General features: G+C 43.5%; 1 protein-coding gene across 2 annotated transcripts in view; it reads right to left on the bottom strand.

Moving 5' to 3' along the window:
- Window positions 1-3,841: 3,841 nt before the first annotated feature.
- Window positions 3,842-20,375, bottom strand: part of ZDHHC13 (zDHHC palmitoyltransferase 13) — a 45,794-nt gene continuing 29,260 nt past the window's right edge. For both annotated transcript variants that reach the window (XM_037040368.1, XM_037040369.1), the window contains exons 11-17: window positions 19,908-20,032; window positions 18,720-18,782; window positions 17,924-18,017; window positions 16,923-17,006; window positions 10,940-11,097; window positions 8,430-8,527; window positions 3,842-5,202 (exon numbers count right to left, since the gene is read on the bottom strand). In XM_037040368.1, coding sequence (XP_036896263.1) covers window positions 5,064-5,202; window positions 8,430-8,527; window positions 10,940-11,097; window positions 16,923-17,006; window positions 17,924-18,017; window positions 18,720-18,782; window positions 19,908-20,032 — 761 coding nt within the window. In that variant the 3' untranslated portion in view covers window positions 3,842-5,063. The remainder of the gene's footprint in view (window positions 5,203-8,429; window positions 8,528-10,939; window positions 11,098-16,922; window positions 17,007-17,923; window positions 18,018-18,719; window positions 18,783-19,907; window positions 20,033-20,375) is intronic.

The following is a 20,375-nucleotide window of genomic DNA, read 5'->3' as shown; positions in this document are numbered from 1 at the left end:
TGCAAGGATTTCAAAGAAGAGTTTACTGTCTAGTGGACTGAAGGAGCTTGGGGAGGAAAAAACAAAACAAAGAAAGAACCTTAATATGGTCCAGCAGCCTTCATGTCTCTCCTCTGCCTCGGGGGCACCGCTCCACCATGTCTCCCATGCTCCCCGCCACAGACTGGGACGCGGGACTCAGTTAGCCAACAGAGGTCGGACCTCCAAGACCTCTGGGAGAGTCTCCATTCTCTCCACATCAGTGAATGTAGAAGGCCCAGGGGACACCGAGGCCCTAGGAAATGGTGGGGCCACCAGGTATGAAAGGAGCTTGGGACCCTGCATGGAAGAACACCTGCTGACAGCGAGATGGACTGACACAAGAGGAGAAACACGCCTTGTGCTGTGTGAAGCCACTGAGATTTAGGGGATGTGTACCACAGCGCTAACTCCCTAGGCCAACACTCACCTGAAACACTGGGTGTGTTACGTCTGAGATATTCCACTTCTCACTGTTTGGTGCCCGTCCATTTGGTCCAGTCCATTTACATCAAAATTTTGTAAAAATGATTCAGTTGTGTTATCTCCTAGGTGACTATACAGATATTTGGGGAAGGACATTAAGTCACAGCAAGAGAACCTAACAGTCGCATTCCTCTGGTCCCAAATAATGTGACTGGGTTTGTCTCAGCTTTAAAACAGAACAAAACCATTTCTCTGTTCACCTTCAAGCTATGGCCTTCTCCTCTCCTTTCAGAGCCAAACTGTATGTAAGACTAGAGTCCATTTATTCCTTAGTATCTCAGCCTCTGGCTTCTGAGTCCCTTCCTCCCTGCGGCCCCACCCCACCCCACCCCACCTCCTAAATCATAAGCCCTCCAGTCTTCCTTCAGTTGTTTTTCTCACCTCTCTTGCTCCGGACCACTGACTGCTTCCTCTTTGAAATGAATTCTTCTTCTTGAATCCCAGCACTGTAACTTCTTGATTATCCTCTTACCCAGCCTCCCCCCAGTCCTCTCCTCCTCCGGTTTCTTAAATCCATATTCCATAAGCTCGCATTCCTCTCTTTTCCTCTCTCTCACACTTTTCTTTAATCCTCACCTGAGGATGTCAGTTTTTATTGATTTTAGAGAGAAAGGGAGAGAAACATAGATGTGAGAAACACGGATTGACTGCCTTCCACGTGCACCCCGAGCAGGGACCAAACCCGAAACCTAGGCATGTGCCCTGACCGGGAATCAAACCCACAAACTTTCAGTGCACGGGACAACTTTCCAAGCAACTGCGCCACCCGGCCAGGGCTCTCACACTTCGTTGTTTTCACAGACTGTCCCCTTTGGTCTCTTTTTCAAAGCGATGTTTTCATTTCAGGAAGGAAGCTCCCCTCTGACTTTCATCTCATTTTTTTACCTCTCTCCTCCATCGACGATCTCATCCATCTGTGCAGGTGCCTCTCCGCTCTTTCCAGCTGCCTTCTCGACTTTCCCCCTGGCTATCATCTTACAAGTACCTCAAACCATAGGCCCCAACCACCAAGCTCATCCCCTGGCCTCTCCACTGTTTCCCTTACTTCCCTCCTTCACTGGGTTCAACACCTCAAAGTCATCTTTGACTCCTCCTCCTCTTCCCCACATTCAGTCGGTAATCCAGGCCCGCCAGACCGCACCTTGGCCTTCACTACTTCTTGCCTAGCCCATTATTAAAAGTTTATCTCTAACACCCTCTATCTGTCAGGGCCCAGTCAGAAAAACAGAAAGCACACCAATTTTTTTTTTACATAAAGAAAATAATAGAGGGAGTTGGCTAAACAGCTGCTAATATTTTGGGGAATGTAAAGAACACTCTGACTTAACGCAGATAAAGCAGGAAGCAGCGACCACCTCTGGGGCAGGGAGAGAGAGAGAGCAGATGGGGCACCCTAACTTGGATGCCCCACGAGAGGTCCCCCAGGGACTAGGAATCAGACCTCTGAGGAGAAAGCCTTGCCTGGTTACTGCTGGTGCTTCTACGGGGGCAAAATAAAGGTGCTCTGGGGCAAACGCTAGGCACTGATTCCAACTGTCACTGTCAAGGTGAAGGGCCACCGAGAGGAATAGCTACCAAGTACCAAGGAGTAACTTCCTCCTCCCCTCTTCCTTCCTTCCGGTCTACTGGCAGAAGGTCATAGAAAGTCAGCTGGCAAGGAGACAGTTTTCAGAATCCTGGCCCCAGAACACACAACACGGAGGATGGAAGGGTGAATTTGACACATTTCCCTACCATGAGCTTCTCTCTCTCATTTTCCAAAGATTTCTGAATAATCAACATTTATGAAATTCTATGTGACAGTTATAATTCCAAGTACTTTATCTGTATGAACACTTTTAATCCTCTTCACATTTGGAGGTCTATACCATTATTATCCCCATAACACAAATGAGGAAACTGAGGCACCAGGAAGTCAAAGGGTCATTTGCCCAAAGAGTAAAAGCAGCTGGTAAGTGGCAGGTACAGAATTCAAACCCAAGGCGTCTAGCTATAAAACACTGATTCTCAAACATTTTTTTAAAACTTTATACTGTGTACCTTTGAGAAAAGCCAAAAATAGAATGGCAGAGGTAAGATTTCCTAAGCGAAAATGATTCCCAAACAATAGCATGTACACATCAGAATTACCTGGGGAACCTGAAGAAAATGTGCATTCCAGAACTCACTTCTCAGACACTGATTTGGAAGGTCTGAGATGAGGAATTTAAACTTGGAGCCCGTGATCCTGGACTCCTGGATGCCACCCCGCACACCCCACCCCACCCTGGTCTGCGATTTTAATGTAACTGTTTACAGACCACCAAGTGGAGAACACTCACTTGGTAGGGGCTGGTGAGAGAGGAGGAGAAAACAGAACTTGAAAAGTCCATCTAACCCACCCCCAGCGGAGAATCAGTCTTCAAATACAACTCTGATCATATCATGTCCTACTTTGAAAGCCTTCAATTCATTCTACATTAACTCAAATATCTATCGAACACATACTAAGTGCTAGGCAATATTGTAGGTCTTGGGATACACCAGTGAACAAAACGAAGCTCCCTTGTGGACCTTATAGTCTAAGGGTTGGAGAGGAAGACAGCATACAGTAGGCATAACACATTATATAATGTTAGAAGGTGGTAAGTGCTATAGGAAAAAAAATAGAGTAAAGAGGAAGAAGAGTCCAAGAGACAGACATTACAAATTATAAAATGTTGGCGAGCACAGGTCTCCTTGAGAAACTGACATGTAAAATACGCTGGGAAGCAAGGCGCTGGCCCCTGTGGATATAGCCCGGGATTCCAGGCACACAGAACAGGCAGGCAGAGGCCTGAGGCAAAAGCGTGCCTGGCAGGTGTGTGGGATCAGCAATGGGGTTGCAGGAGTAGCAGTCAGAGCCCGTAGGGTCCTGCCAGCCATGGTCAGGGCTTTGGCTCCTCTTCGGGTAAAACGAGGAGACAACGGATGAAGGTTCCACACTGAGGAGTGACATGATTCAACTTGCCTTTTGCAAGGATCACTTGGACTCCTTAGACCCAGGCAAGGGTGGAGGGAGACAAAACAAGAAAACTGTGGTAAGTCACAGACCAGAGGTGATGGGAGCTGGCACCTGTAGTGGCAATGGGGGCCCAAAGCATGCAATGCTGGGTATATTCTAGAGAGAGCCAGGGCTTCTTAAAGAAATGAATCTTGGATATTATGAGAAAGAGGGCGATTCAGGAAAAGATACTAAGGTTCTGGCCTGAGTAACTGAAAGGATGGCGTTTCTGATCAAGACATGAAGACTGAGGGTCGGGAACAGAGTTGTTCACTTTTCATTTATTTTAAAATGTATTATATGTTTCCATCTATTTTTTTCATCGATATGTGTGTGGTGGGGGGAGAAGACAGGGTAAAACTCAGAAGCTCAGCTTCAATTCTGGACATGTGAAGTCTGAGATATACATTAGACATCTAAACGAAGAAGGCGAGGAGGAAGGCCGGAGCTCGAAAAAGTCGCTCTTTCCCCCCGTTGAGAATCGGTCTCCAAACCCAATTCTGATCAGATCACGTCCTGCACTGATTCAACACATTCAAACAGTTATCGAGCACATACGTGTGAGGCAGTATTCTAGGGGATCAGGACTCCAGAGTAACCGCTCACCCCACTCTGCCGTTATGTGACCTTGGAGAAGGTACAGACTTCTTCAGATTCTTATCTGCTGAGCTTGGTTCGAGTTCGCCGCTGGGTCGGGGTGCGCCTGGTAAACCAAACCAGGCTCTGTTCCTCCGGGCCTCCTAGATTCTCCCCCAAGAGCACGGGGAACCTAAGGAAGGGTTTTCTAGCAGGAAAGTGACATGCCCAAGGGCATAAGTATATATATCTCTCCGAGAGTTGAAGGTCAATTAGCATTTCCTCCAGAACAAGAGAAATTAGCAATTAGAATCACAACAGTCTAATGTTTAGGGGTACTAGGTAAAAATAATAATTAACCTTTAAGACTTATGTTCAATTTTCTCAGTAAGATGGAAAACTAAAATAAATTTTGCTCATTGTTCTTAGCAGCGCTCTCAACTCAGGACTGGAATCATGAGTTAGTTCGTCTTGCATATACACCTTTCCTCAATTTAACATTCTAAAAGTGTTAAGTCTCAGAAACTACACAACTACAAAAAAAAATTTTATTAAGTGTGAAAGCAAAACAGTATATCTATTTAAATATTTTTACACATTTATAGACAAAACAAAGACAAATAATTTATCAAAAATTACAAGTTGAAAGAACAGTACTATTTTGAAACAGCCAATAAAGTATCTGAAAATACCACATTTTATCCGTAATTAGTGAATATTATTACCCCCTCAAAGTAACTTGCATTTGCAAAAAATATAAAAATTTTTTTTAGATGTTTGCCAAGACTGCTCTGGCTAAATCTAAAAAAGTATAATGCCTTTATCAAGAACTGTTTTCACCAAATGGCTTTAAAAACCACCTGTGTTTTCCTTTGGGCATAGGTGAACTCTGTATCTTCATTTTTACACCAGGGCATGAACGCAAACACAAACCAATGGGAGAGCTTGGAGCTGCTTTGCTTCACACCGAGCGAAGCACTTTCTCCTTGGCCGGGTGGAAGACCATGGTGTACTGGGCCGTCCAGTCCACGGCGGAGGGCTTCACCAAGCCAAAGCAGCCACACTGGAAGAAATCCGCGAGGTTCCGTGTGAAGCCCAGGCTGCCAAGACAGGAAGAGGACACGTCTCAGTACATTTCCTCTGGAGCCCCTGACAAACATGCACTCACACCAGAAACATTCACTGAGATTCTACAATGTGCAACGTCCTCTGAATATCCTACAGGAATCCAGAGGTGAATCAGTCCCTGGGCTTATGCGACCTTAAAAATAAAGGCCAGTTCCACTTCTGGAACTACGAATCCCTAGTTTGGAGAGTCTCTGGCTTCTGCCCAGCAACTAAATAACTTCATTTTGGCCCTACCACTCACTGGCATGGTCACTGCCATTGATCAGTTTCTTACCTTCCATCCCCACTTCCCCAACTCAGACTTTATCTCAAAGGCCAGATAGGCCAGAAAAAAATACAGTGAACAAGTTTTTTCCTAAACCTTCTATGCAGCTCTCTGAATGACATCCACCTCAGTTCCTTCCAATTCAACTTACACACTGGAAATTGTCTTGCCCTCCAAAACTCTGATGTGTTCATAGTCCTTCACCTCCCAACCAAAACCCCTTAAAGATACCCCTTGGCCCAGAAGCTCAACTGCAATTCTTCATCTTTGTACTTCGAGCCCCACCTGTTGGGAATTGCTCTGCCTGGTTTCAGAAATTGTAGTCCCCTATGGCTAAGGCTGAGTAAAGGATATTGGGACCATAAGCCACTTAGGAAACAAAGCTTATCTTCCTTGTAGGTGCACGCCTCTGCTCCCTTTCTCTTCACCCTGCTTGGCCCCAGCAGATGACTGGTTAGCCAATGACAGGTAAGATTTCTCAAGGGAGGGATGACCTAAGACAGGCATGATCATGGTGGGGGGGGGCAGGGAAGGACTTGAGGGGCTATTGCAAAAGGGGGTGATGGACCCTCTCCCCTCAGCTTTGACATAGCCTGAGTCCTCATTCTGCCTGCAAGAAGTCTCCTAAGCTCTTGGCTGCCTTATTTCCCCTGTCTGACTTAAGCCTGAAACAATGCTGGAGGTGGGTGCAGCCCTGTGCTGGAAAGGGCAGGTTCCCCTGGGTGACCAGGCCTAAGAAAGAATGCATAAAATCCTATGAAACCTGCTTTGCTAATACCCTCAATTTAAATGATAAGGGTCCAAGCCTGAAATGAGTTTGTTCCCCAAAGTTTTATGGTCCTTTAACTATCTGACCCTGACTGAGAATAAGCACTCAGAGTTCTCTGAATGTTATCTATTGTTTAATCATTTCTGCCTGACACTGATTGATGAGCTTTATGTATATACCCTGTATTCCTGTGCAAACTGAACCCAATAAAAGCCTTTCAAGGCAAGGGGTGGGGTGCTCTCCCCTTGAGAGAGTAACCGAGGCGCTCTAAGGCTTTCTCTCCTCTTGAGAGAGGAGCTGTACTGTCCCTTTTCCTCCACAGGACTCAGTAGTCCATGTGAATTCATCTCACCTCATCCATAACGCCGCGGACCCCAGGAGGCGGGACCCGAGTCACCCACCTACACGATGAAGCCCCCAGGCCCCTCAGGTGCTAGCTCCCGAAGCTCTACAAACTTGCTCTGCAGCTACTCGGGCTCTGGTTTTCCCACCATCATAAGAATGGGGGCCGTTCTCCCAGCCCGGAACCCTCATGCCACCACCTTCCCACAGGTAACCCCTCACCCTTTCCAGTCCTGCCAGTGGTCAAGGGCGGAGCCAAGGCACACTTCCCCTTTGGTGCCTTTCTGCCCACAGCTGTCTTCAGCATCACTTTTTCTCCATTAGTGTTTGAATAGTATTTATCCCAGTTGTGAGGAACATGGGTTTTGTGCATATGCCCCATCTTTCAAGTCTTGGACAACCCCCGCATGCACTGAAACGCAGCTGTGCACGAGAAGGACTGTGCCCTGCTGCTGTTCGGTGACAGGACAATGGTCAGGAAAGTCCCACTGCCACTCAGAAGGCAGTTTCCTCAGAAGAGCACTGACTACACGGAATCGATGGGTGGGAGTAGAGAGACATGCCTAGAATTTCAAGGGCCCAGTCAATGCATGAAAGTCATTTAGGGGACGACAGACAAGGCAAAACTCTGGTTTGGGCAGGACCTGAAAGTTACATTCAAAATGGCTCATAGGCCTTACTGTTAGTTCTTCTAGCTTAGGTTGCCACTACTCAGCTGTTCCCAAACACACCCAGCTCTCACTTCTGTCCCTTTATGAGACTCTTCTCCAGAGCACAGCACGCCTTTCCTTCCATCTCCATGGGCATCTTCATGCCCGTCCCACAACTCTCAAGGGTCAGTTTATAACTCTACCTGCACCACAAAGGCCTCCACACTTCAGTAACTACGTATTCCACTGGTTAAGACACCGAGAAAGGGACCTCGTCATTATCTCTGCCAGTCTGAAACAGTCATCACAAGCTTAACAATACTCTCCACTCTCCATCACTTTAGCCACCGCTTCCCAATTAGGTCATTTTCTTTCCCATTTAAACACACATCAGAGTCACATCCCAGAGTCTGATTTCCTGTCTAACAACCTAACAGTTTCATCTTGTACCACAAATGTGCTTTAAAATAGACTGCTCACGAGATATGCGGTGATCGCTCAAATCCACAGAGGATTCTGGGTCACCGCCGCAGCACTCCCAGCCTCCAAGACCCCAGTATATGTGACAGAGAGATAAGCTTCAAAGCCTGATTGTTCATATCATGATGATGACCTTCTCCAAAAACTCTCATTCTCAACTGAGGACAGGTTTTATACAACCAGTGCTTAGAAAGAACTCATCCCAAACTTGGGAAACTAGCTTCTCCCTGACACAGGTGGGCACAGTAAATAGGGCTAAAATAATTACTGGTGACAGAAAGCCAGGTTGAAATCTTGGCAAGGCTCACAACCTAATGCCATCTGCAGAGAGCCCGTGGCTGGCCTTCTCAGCCACATGCTTAACTATCTCACACTGACTTCATGCCAGCAATGTGCAACCTTGTGACCATGCAGCTTGACTGGAGAGATTCCCCATCTTGGCAAAACATCAAAATCACTTATCATTTGTGCTGAGTCCAATAAACTAAATCCCAAATTCTTACCACCTTGGGGCTCATGACCTTACCACTCACCTCCTGTCACTGAGGCTTCCAAGAAATAAGAGGGTCAACTCTACCAGACAGCAAGTTAGAGGACAGCAGTGTGGCCGATTGTGGTGGCACCGGCCTGGACAACCAATGGCTAGGCTGGCATCTCCCACGGGACTCAGTGGAAAGAAGAGATCTCACTTACTTGTATGGCGTCCTCCTGAGGGACAAGGGCTGTTTCATGTGCCTGCTCTGCTTCAGCAGGCTGGTCCTCTCGTGGGAGGTCAGGCCCAGAAAAGCAATCTGAAAAAGGGTGGGAGCTGCATCAAAAATGCCACATCAAGGCTACATCACTCTTAGCAGTGCCTCGCGGGACACTGGAAGACATGCAGCACTGCCCCCCAAATAATATCACCTTCTGACCAAGGACGAGGCGGGGCAAAGGTTCAGCAGGTCTAAGTAGACTCTCCCACGTGAAATGCAGTAGCTGGGCAACTTTTCTGTCTTATTTTATTAACCTTCAAGATAGCACAGTGTACTGACTTAATAAATCATAAAATAATTGCTTTAGCAATTCAAACCATGGCTTATGGCCATGTTTAGATTCTCGATAAATTCAGCATGCAACTTTTGGATAAATAAAATAACATAAAGTAAGTACAGTCAATTATCTCAACCTGTGTATTCATCTTGGTAGCTCTTTGAAAATAGCCAAATGAAAAAGTTAATAATCTGAAGTAAAGAACATTTAAATCCATATATTTGGAGAAAGGTAAGAATTAAGGTAACTTAAAAACTCTCAGATCACCCTGGCTGGTGTAGCTCAGTGGATTGAGCACAGGCCTGCAAACCAAAGGATCGCCAATCGATTCCCAGTCAGGGCACATGCCTGGGTTGCAGGCCAGTTCCCAGCGGGGGACTCATGAAAGGCAACCATACATTGATATTTCTCTCCCTCTCTCCTTCCCTTCCCCTCTAAGATAAAAAAAAAAAACTTAAAAAACAAAACAAACCCTCCCAGATCATTAAAAACGCTACTACTGAGTCATCTCATTTAATTCTCAAAGCAACACAAACATCAAGTTCCTTATCTTTAAAACAGATTATCATCTTCATTAGATTGTCTAAGGATTTGAAATCACACATTCAAAATACCTAGTGCAGAGGGGAAGTGACTGGTCGGAGGCCACGCAGCTGACAAAGTGGCAGAGCTGTGACCACAGCTCAGTGTGACCAGCCACTGTCAAATCCACGAAGCACCAGAGCACTCAGGAAATGAAAGGCTGAGTTGTTTTGTTATTAAGGAAACAACTTTGCTCTAAATCTCTGTATCTGAAAACTATCCAAAACTGTCAGTCTGTTTTCCTGCCTTAAAAATATATAAACAAATTATTAACCTTTCTTTTAAAAATTAAGAATTTTATAGTCTCATATAGACTTGCACTTGTTCCAAGAGTCCAGAAAGGAAGGAAGAGACTAAGAACTGCTGTCTCGAGTCTTAGGTTCTACATCCACCTCCTCTTACTGGCCCGACGGCCACAGCAAGGCACCCAACGCCTCCTGGGCTGTTTCCTCATCCGTAAAACAGAGGAGATAATACTTTGGCACAGTCTACATCTCAAATGGTTGTGCGGAAACAATGGCAGTGCTTTGGAATATGTATAGCACATATAAATATTAGGTATTATAAATGATAGTAACTACTACTAATAAGCACTGATGTTAATAGCTATTCTTACTGCTTACTGCCCAATACCAGAGGCATGGGAATAGATAGATACCAGAGTGATAGGAATTTAGGTGAAATGTTCAGAAACCTTAATTCTGTCTGTATTATTAGCTTAACGCCTTTCCTTAGCATTTTTTCTTTTTTAAGGGACTAAGGGATATTTTTCCTTTAAAAAAATGTATTATTATCATTGTAGAATTGGTTACTCCCCCATAAAAGTGGAATACATTTATTGAGCAACGCCCTAACTATCTGAGGTCTTGCAGGCGGTGGCGCAGACCGACCATGGCCGTCCACTCCACACAGGCAGGCCACAGCACCCATGAGAATCAGGTTCAGCTTACAGGGGACGGCAGGCAGCAGGGAAGGGGTGGAAATGTCATAGAAAGCGAAGGTGACTACCACCCTGGAGCCTGAACTTTCTAATGGCCATGACCTTCTCTGAGAGTGCAATTACCATGTCCATTGGTTAGTGATGTGGTTTTCATTTCGTCCCCACTTCTACCCACTGAAGTACTGCATAACAGTAACAAACAAGGTTGAAAAATTGAGGGAAGAAATCACCTTACACTTGCATAACGCTTTACAGTTTACGCCATGCTTTCACACATCATATCATTTAATTGTATGACAGAAAAAGCCCTTAAATGGGACTGTTAGAAGACCTAAGTTTCATGTTCTGATTTTCCCACTCACTGGGTGACCATGAACAATTCAGTTCACCTCTGCACCTCTATAAGATAAATAGGTTAGATCAGATAACTCCTAGGCAACAGAATTTACTCTTTTAACCTTTAAATCCTCCTGTGAGAGGAGACAGGCATTATCATCCCCATTTTATGGACAAAGAAACCAAAATTCAAGAGTCACATGACATGTCTAGACCCACAGAGGGAGTGAGAGAGGTGGAACTAGAAATGAAACCTTCTGATTTAAAATTAAAGTCTTTCTACCTTAGTACAGGTTATAATAAGAGAGGTAAATACCTGAAAGAGCTGATTTAACAATAAAAACGTTGACCATGAGAAGTGGAAGACTGCTAGCATGAAGATATATAAAACCCAAGGGGAACACGCCACAATCTGGTTGAGGTAGGTCCATAGTCCATCTTCTCTAAACGTTGTAGCGCAATGATTTGACCAATCTGTGAATACACAAAGAGGAACCCATTATTTAAAAAGGCAGCAAACCACAGATCATCGCGCAGGAAGATAAAATCCCTGCAGTTCTATTTGGGGAAAAGAGAATGGAAGACATGATGGCACAGATCAGAACCCAACTTTAAGATTTTATTGATTTTATCTCCCAAAGGCCAACTCAGCTAACAAAAATGACAAAACTGTTTCTTGGACTTCTGGTCAAGATGGAGGCATAGGTAGACATGCTTCGCCCCCTTGCAAAACAATGGAAAGAATTACAAGCACATATCAAAACTAGTAATATCCAGAACCATCAGAAAATTGAGCTGAATGGAAGTCCAACAACCAAGGATTCAAAGAAGCCACACTCATCCAGCCAGGTAGGAGTGGAATCACGGAGATGGGTGGAGAGGCGGTGGCAGTGGTGGAATGGGCAGTCCCGCATTCATGTACAGTGGATGAAAATTGGGAGGGATGCCTTGGGAGCAAGCAATCCCAGCCCCGGGCCAGACCACACAGCCCAAGGTTCCAGCACCAAGAAAATAGATCCCTCTTACCTCTGGCTCAAGAAACCAGTGGGGGGTTAGAGCCGTAGAAGGAATTGCCAGATTTTTGTTGCCTAAAGGGCCTGCATGGTCTTAGAACATATGAAAACCCACCCACTCCAGGATTCACTACCAGGGCAGCAGCTAAAAGGGCACCAGTCACACATGGGAAGAGGGTGAAGTGACCGGAAACAGGATGAGTGCCAGGTGAACATCCAGAAACCAGGTAGCGGCACTTATCCCTTTTCAAGCTCTCCCCACACAGCACAAGGCAATGAAGCAGTCTGCCCAGCCCTGGAAAGTACCTAAGACTCCGCCCCACACAATTTATAGGTGCCTTTTCTACACAGGCCACGCTACTACAACAGAGAGTAAAAGCAGCTCTACCTAATACACAGAAACAAACAGGGAGGCTGCCACATTGAGGAGACAAAGAAATAAGGCCCAAATGAAAGAACAGAACAAAACCCCAGAAAAAGAACTAAATGAAATGGAGATAACTAACCTATCAGATGCAAGAGTTCAAAACACTGGTGATCAGGATGCTCAGAGAACTCCTTGAGTACGGTGACAACATAAAGGAAGAAATGAAGGCTACACTAAGTGAAATAAAGAAAAATACACAGGAAACCAACAGAGAAGGGAAGGAAGCTGAGATTCAAATCAATGATCTGGAACATGAGGAAGTGATAAACATTCAACCAGAACGGAAAAAAGAAACGAGAATTCAAACAAACAAAAAAACAAACAACCCCCCCCCCCCACAACAACCAGAGGCTCAGGAACCCCTGGGACATCTCAAAACATGTCAACATCCAAATCATAGGGATGCTAGAAGGAGAAGAGGAAGAGCAAGAAACTGAAAACTTATTTGAAAACATAATGAAATAAAACGCCCCCAATTTGGCGAAGGAAAGAGACATACAAGTCCAAGAAGCACAGAGTCCCCCAAACAAGTTGGACTCAAAGAGGACCATACCAAGACACATCATAATTAAGATGTCAAAACTTAAAGAGAGACTCTTAAAAGCAGCAGGAGAAAAGCAGAGCATTCCCTACAAATGAGTTCCCGTAAGACCATCAGCTAATTTCTCAAAAGAAACTTTGCAGGCAAGAAGGGACTGGCAAGAAATATTCAAAGTAATGAAAAGCAAAGACCTACACCCAATACTACTCTATCCAGCAAAGCTATCGTTTAGAATGAAAGGGCAGATAAAGTGCTTCCTAGACAAAGTAAAAACTAAAGGAGTTCATCATGACCAAACTATTATTACAGGGAATGTTAAAAGGACTTATTTGAAAAAAAGAAGATCAAAATCACGAACATTAAAAAGGTAACAAATTCACAACTATCAACAACTGAATCTAAATACAAACAAACAAACAAACAAAGCAAATAACCAGAAAAGGAACAGAATCATAGATACGGAGATCATTTGGAAGGTTATCAGTGGGAAAAGGGAGGGGGGAGAATGGAGGAAAAGGTACAGGAAATAAGAAGCATACTTGGTAGGAACAAAATAGACAGGGGGATGTTAAGAACAGCATAGGAAATAGAGAAGACAAAGAACTCACGCACACGACCCATGGATGTGATCTAAGCTGGCGGAATGCTGGAGGGAAGGGGGGTATGGGTGGGGGGGGACAAAGGAGGAAAAATTGGGAGAACTGTAATAGCATAAGCAAGAAAATATACTTTAAAAAGTGTAGCTTACTGTTAATTAAGGCTATGATAACATTGCACGGCAGTGAAAGAATAAAAGCAAAAAAAGGTCCATAAAACCATCACTAAAATCAGCATATTTGGCATAATGCACTGGCCAGAGAAGTTAATCGTTCAAGGACTTGACAACTGATAATAATTATATTTAATAAATATTTGTCCTGGAAAATGCTTTGTCATATCCATGTTGCAGCAAGATATGGGCTTATCACAGAACTAAATATAAACCCTTATTAAGGTTTCAAATCAACATGCCATTGCTGCGGGCACAAGAAATCCTATAAGCACCCAGATACCACTGGAACACAAGCTAAGAGCACACAATTACTGAGTGTACCTCGGCACTGGCACCGTAATTTATTCTGCAGTGGGAGAAGGGCCAGGTGAGGAAACTCATGGGAAAGACACCCCTAAAAAAAGAATACAAAGCGAGATTCATGTGGTCATAGCTGTTTTTTTCTCCCCAGGAGAACCTATTTGTGTGCTAGTTAAAAAAGAGGACTTCACTATGGCCTCCATGATGTTGACCTCTAACCCATGTAGCTAAGAGCAGCAGTAAGGTGGACATGGGTAGGAAGCAGGAGAAACAAGGGAACAGACCTTCAAAGTTACATAAAGCCAATGACCTTTATAGGCGCCATGACTATTCCTAAAGGGCAGATTGATTTTGAAAGGAGAATTCTGTAGATTTGTGCCTGGAGGTTTCGTAAATGTCTCTGATAAGCTCATAAGTAATTTTAGACTTTTTTCCCAAAGCAATACTTAACAGTTCCTGAGACTGGAAGAAAGTGAGTCCATGACTTTGCTATCAACTTCTGTCCACTGTTGTCCCAAATACCTGTTTTTTTGAGTACCACTTAATGCCCAGCTATCTTTCATGATATATGCCAGAGCATTCTACCAACAATCATTACCGAGCAGTAATCAAGATAACAAAGCAGATTACACTCTTTAGAGCTTCTCATCAGGACCCCAAAGGCAGGCGCATTCCACACACCTGGTACGACATAAGAGATTATAACTTCCAACAGCAGGCAGAGAAAAAGAGCTGAGCAGGAAATAATACCGACTTTCTTTCACCTTATGGGTTTCAACTGTTCTCTTCTGGGAATTTTTCTGATTAACACAGCATGACCTCAGACTGAAGTTTCCATAGAACTGATTTCAGATTTAATATCAAAGATAGGGCCATAAATGGCCATACGAATTATCTCATGTAATACAATACTTTAATATGTACTTTAATATGCATTCTTAACAGGTGGTCACTGGCTAATGACAGGGAAGTCATACTGTCCCAATCAATGGCTTTCACCTTTAGATAGCTCCAGCAGTCACAATGCTTTCTAGCAATGATCTTAGACCTTCCTTCCTGTAACTTGTATGACACTGAGACTTTCGGTTACTTCCTGTCCACCCTGAAAACAGACCTCAGAGGATGAAACGGATGGTGAGTGCACGGAGCCAGAGGCAGCTGCAACTGGACCACGTGAGGGGGAGGGTGCACAGCAGGGCTCCAGCAACAGGGGTGTTAATGGTTAAACAAAGAAGGTGGGATGAAGTGAGGACTCATTAGAAAAATGGAGCACTTAAAGTTCATCTTTCCTGCATGTGAAATAATGACAAATGGCCCAATGTCCTCATTCACTGTAAAAAAAAAATGTTATCAAAATATAAATGGGATGAAAGTAGCAAAAATTGTTCAGCCTTCCTACACAGTTGTAAATGCATGTACAGGTAGGACTGTTACTAAGAAACAAAATGTAATACACAAATTGGTTCAGAGCCAGAGAATAAAGACAAAGAGGAGGAAGGAACCAATGCATGTAACAAGAAAGCAACTTGGAAAGAATGAACGTGATGGAAAATCACTTCTGTCCTTATCAATACAGTCTTATGCTGGACAGAGGCACCAGACAAAGGGGGCTATTTTTAGAGGAGAGAGAGAAGGGGGAGCGACAAGAGTGGTGTAAAGTCTGGCTCCTTTTCCCCAGGATCAAGTCCAAGGCACAAGCTGGTCCACGGGCCAGCTTAAAAAGGTTTTCCAGGAATATGCTTTAATGTCAGGCCTTCAAAGGGCAGCTCTTTCAACAGAAAGAAGCACTGTCAAAAAACCTTTTTATTTCTTTCACCACAGGACCTAATAGGAGGTTTTTAAATCCCAATGCTTAAGATTACTGATGGCTTTTGACAAGAACTGAGATCAGGGAACACAAACTTCTGACTATTAGATCCATTTGAGATGGTGACAGCTATGTTGAGCCACGAAAGCATTCCCTAGGGATCAGACACCGGAGGTGTGGGTGGGAAAGGGGCTGGCAAGGCAACCGAAGCCCTCTCCAAGCCTGCAGCAGGGTGAAAGAAAGACCGTTCCACACAGCTGTTAACAAGCTCTAAAAATGAAACCCCAAACCAGACAAAACTTGTCATTCTGGATGTTTCTGGGGAGGGGAGCTGGGAAGCTGGGGAACAGTGTAGAAGGAATTATCTTTCAAAAACTAAACAAAATTTAAACTAAAGAAAGCCAAGAAGGTGGCGTGGGGAGATAGGGAGGGGTAGAATTTGGGATGATAAAAGAAAAAGGGAAAAAAAGGTAAGAAAACCCTTTCCTAACATCTTCCTGAATCATTCCCAATTTTTTGTTCAAGCAACAAATTAGTATTTAACTGGCAAAATACAAGGCCTGAGCATAAATTTAACAGAAGGAGGGATGGAAACAGATCAGCCATGAAGCTTCTAGTGCCAGTCTCCCAAAGCTTTCAAAATAAATAAATAGTGAATGGTTAAACAAAGTCAGAGTAAACTACAAGCACTATAGGATTTTCCAGGTAGGTAACCCACCCAAGGTTCAAAAAGCACAGCCCTGCAGTTCTCAGGAGCTACCAAAATCCTTCTTGCTTCCATTTAAACCCTGTCCTTTGCCACTCACCCCGGAACCCTTGGGTGTCAGTCCCTACCTGAGACCCCTAGAGGCCGCCTTCACACTGCTACTAAAAAGTTGTTTTCTTTTCTTGGAGATGCAGAGTAAGTGATTTAATATTTTCTTTCAAATTATTATTTCCAACCTTTTAATGACTGTTACAGTTTTTTGCATCAGTTATAAGTTGTGACCTGAGATTTGTCAGAGAACATGTGCTTTCAGTTTTGTTCCTTAATTACTGTGACCACCTTCCAACCCCACCCCCAACCTCTCTACCACCAACCTCCCCACCACCTGTCTTATTACTTACCACTTCCCTTGCTGTGTACCTGAGCAGCTGATTTTTCCTCCTTTCACTGGGGCATAAATCCGCACTTGCCTTAAATGAATTTGTATTTTGGACCACTTTCCTAATTTATCAAGGCCATCTTAGAGTAAAACTCCCTCAAAGGTACTGACAACTAATGTCCTCTAGCATTTCGTGCAGCTGTCCAACACCCAGAGTTTACAGGCATCTGTTCTGTTTTTGTGCGGGGTACAGGTTATAGTCACCCAGCCAGAATGTGACATACAAGCACTTACAAGGGAAAGCGTATGTGCGTGTGGGTGCATCAGCTTACTATAAGAAAAATTTACACTTACACATGAAAGATTCATATATAATCCAGTTACACACAATGGAGAGGAAAAATAAGAAGAATATGAAATAGCGATGGTTGCCGAAACCTGCATCAAAAAAAATCAACAGTTAATATTCCTTACAATGATTTTCTAGCTCAAGACCTTATTAACCACTTTCTTGTCCAAAGTCTTCACCAAAGTAAAGAAATAAGCTGTCGTTTTGCTTTTAAATACCATTAAACAAAAATCAAACAACTCTGGTATGCTGTGGTCAGTTGTCCATGTTAACTGAACTAGTATTTATCCATTGCTTATTTAAAAGAGGTCATTTCACCTGTTCTCTAGGAAAAGTAAAGAACATCAAAGTACATCGAGGACACGTGACTGAGCTGGGGCAGCGGTCTGTTCATGCAGATCATAAAAGCATGTCTTCTCCCGTGAAAGCCCGGGTCTTCAAAAGACCCACTACTGTACTTCCTAACAACAAACCCCAGGGTTTTACTGTGATGGCTCAGAGGAAACCCAGGGCTGCAGATCAGGACGAGAAATATTCCCTGGATGGAAGGCAACCCCTAGATCTCTCCATCTCTGCCTCCACCTCCTACCTGAGCCCTGAGGAGGACGAGCGGAGAATGTGAATGAGGGACCAGGCACAAAACATGGAGAACGTGTTTGGGGCAGAAGATTGATGCTACTGAAGTGATTTCAAGCAAGTAATTTTTTACCTTTAAATTTTTTCACCTCTAAAATGGAGATAATAATAGCACCCTCATAGGAGTGGTACCTGATGATCAAATAGGATATGATACATGAAAGCACATTATCAATGCTAAAATACTATAAAGTGATATTATCATTATTCACATCAAAAGTCAGTCTTCTGAAAGTGTTATACCGTAGAGATGTTCCTCCAATGAGGAAGAGCTACCAAATGGATTCCCTTCCACTTTTCCTATGAGTCACACATATAACTAAATACAGGCTTAGCTTGGCGGTGGTAACGGAAAAACTCAGCCTCTCACCTACGCAGCGTCCAGTCCAGAGGCAGTGTTGATCGTATCGAGCGACACAGGAGTTGCACACAGGACAATGGAGTGACCTTAACGGCTTCCTTACCTAAGTGGGCAGTGAAGAGAGGCCCCAGCATAAAGCCGTGTCTCAAAGTGGCAGCAAATCACAAGCAAAAATCTTATTCTTAAATCAAAAAGACCCTGGCACAAATAATTCTAAATAGTAGATCATCGATTCACAAAGAGGCTCTGGAAAGCCTTATTAATACGATATTTACTTCTCTATGTCTAATTCGTTGAAGCCCTCACTAAAGGGGATTTGAATTCCAGAGCCTACTGACACCGACTAACGAGAAATAAGGCAGTACCCAATGCACCAGGAGCACTGGACTAGGAGAAAAGAAACCTGAGTTACATTTCCGGCTCTGCCAACCTTTTAGGGAAAGTTCCTTCCTCCCTTCAGGCCATGATTCCTCAACTGCAAAATGAGAAGTTTCACTAAATTATTCTTAGGGCCATCATGAGCCTCAGATTCCAAATTAGTTCTATTGTATGCTTTGTGGCAGGAAAAAGCAAACAAAACATACAAGGAGATTTTTAATCATAGGGAACTTCAAAAGATTATAAATATCCTTCTCCCATATGTTCAAGGCAGAAAATTGTTCTGACAGTAATGCAAAATTAGAACCCAGTAGAAACAAAGGTATATAAATATACCATGAAGATTTAATAAATGCTTACATGAGCAATGTAACCAAGAATTTGCTTTTACGATGGGAAAAGAATTATAAAGAAAAGACTCACTCACAAGACACGATGTACAGAATGTCCTGAGGTCCAGACAGCCAGTCTCTGCGAGGGTGATGATGTTCTAAAAGACATGGAGTTTGGCCTTACATTTGTGCTATGCAGGGGAACGTATAATGCATGGTTATGTACCATAATCACGGCTCTCTCTCCAGACCGAGGTAGCTAAAAAAGCAATTTCTAAGACTTGCCAACAAATCATTCTGTGCCTGAAACAATGAGACTTTTCAAGGGTGCATTTTCAACCACAGACAATAAATCAGAATGCACAAAAATTATACCCCCTTTTCTCCATCAATAGCAATGATCCCCAGTTATAATCTGCTGGAGAAGAATAAACAGGGACACTCCTAAAAAGAACCCAAACCTGTCGGTATACAACAGAACTAATCGCTATAAACACCAACAGCTGTTTTTGAGGAACACAGGCTTTAGGTAACGAAGATGACACCTTCCCCAGCTTCAAAACATTCACAAGCAATGGAGGACATGCCGTGCTACCTGACAACTGCACATCTGAGGAAGAGAAGGGGCATCTCCTCAGTCACTGAGGAGGAGGACTCACCCTGGCTCCTGCCTACACCATGTATTAGAGGAGGGCATTTAGGCTCTATGACCATTACCTAAGTATCTAAGTGTCTAACTATAAAGGAGTGGAAGACTGTACCTGCCGACAGAAATGACATGTGAAAAAGTCCTGGTGAGGTGTTGCTTTAATAGAAATTTAAATTTTTAGAAGATGAATCATAATTATTTATTAATATTATAAAACAGTGTAATTAACCTGGTAATTTAATAGCCAGTTAGTGTATTCCTTGGAGCTAACATCTGACAATAAATACATTTTCAGTAAAATAGAGGGAAGTCAAGTTTATGTTTCTAAAAGTCTCAGGCTGAGGACCTAAAAGAATGAGCATGCGGGTAGGACTTAATGCATATAGGTATAATACTCGTGCTCTTTTTTTTTCTTTTTTCTTGTTTTTATACTCATATTCTTATTTTGTTTTGTTTTTTTAACTTTCATGTAAGCAAATGAAAAAGTGTGACAGTGGAGAAATCTCATTTTGCTAATTTATTCATTTCACATTCATGATGCACCTATGAGGTGCCAGGCACTAGAGATGCAGTTAGGACGAAACCAACACGGCTGCAATCTTAAAAAAGCAGTAATGTCACAGAGAAAGCTCACCGTTTTCCTTTCTTCTTCAGAAGCCTTAGTGAAGCCTGGATCCGTCGCCCAAGTCTTGTAGAAGAAGTAGAGGAAGCCTACTATGCTGAGAATAAAAGCAAAATAAAAAGGAGTGCCTGCTAGATGTTAACGCCAGGTTAAGGAACATATCCGACTTCCCTTAAAAGCAGTTATGATATATGCAAACTTCATCACTGGTACCTAAGAATTTCTACCCTCCCCATTCTCTCCTCACCTTCCCTTATCTAACACATCCTTGCCCACAAACCTGGCCCCATTCTATGTTCTAATCCTATGGAAACTTGGGCATAGTTGACAAATTAATCCCTCAACAGATGAAACTCACATGAAACATTGATAGGGAGAGTTGCAATATATGAAGAACATCCTGAAGACTAAAAAACATTCAAGATCCAAATAAATTAACCTCTAACAGTATAATGTGGCTCTCCTGAGAGCATCTAAAAA

This window comes from Sturnira hondurensis, unplaced genomic scaffold (genome assembly GCF_014824575.4).
Source record: "Sturnira hondurensis isolate 20B ecotype Veracruz unplaced genomic scaffold, ASM1482457v3 Scaffold0002638, whole genome shotgun sequence".
Taxonomy (NCBI): domain Eukaryota; kingdom Metazoa; phylum Chordata; class Mammalia; order Chiroptera; family Phyllostomidae; genus Sturnira; species Sturnira hondurensis.
Note: the sequence above shows the minus strand (reverse complement) of the source record. Positions and strands in the feature narration are given on the sequence as shown.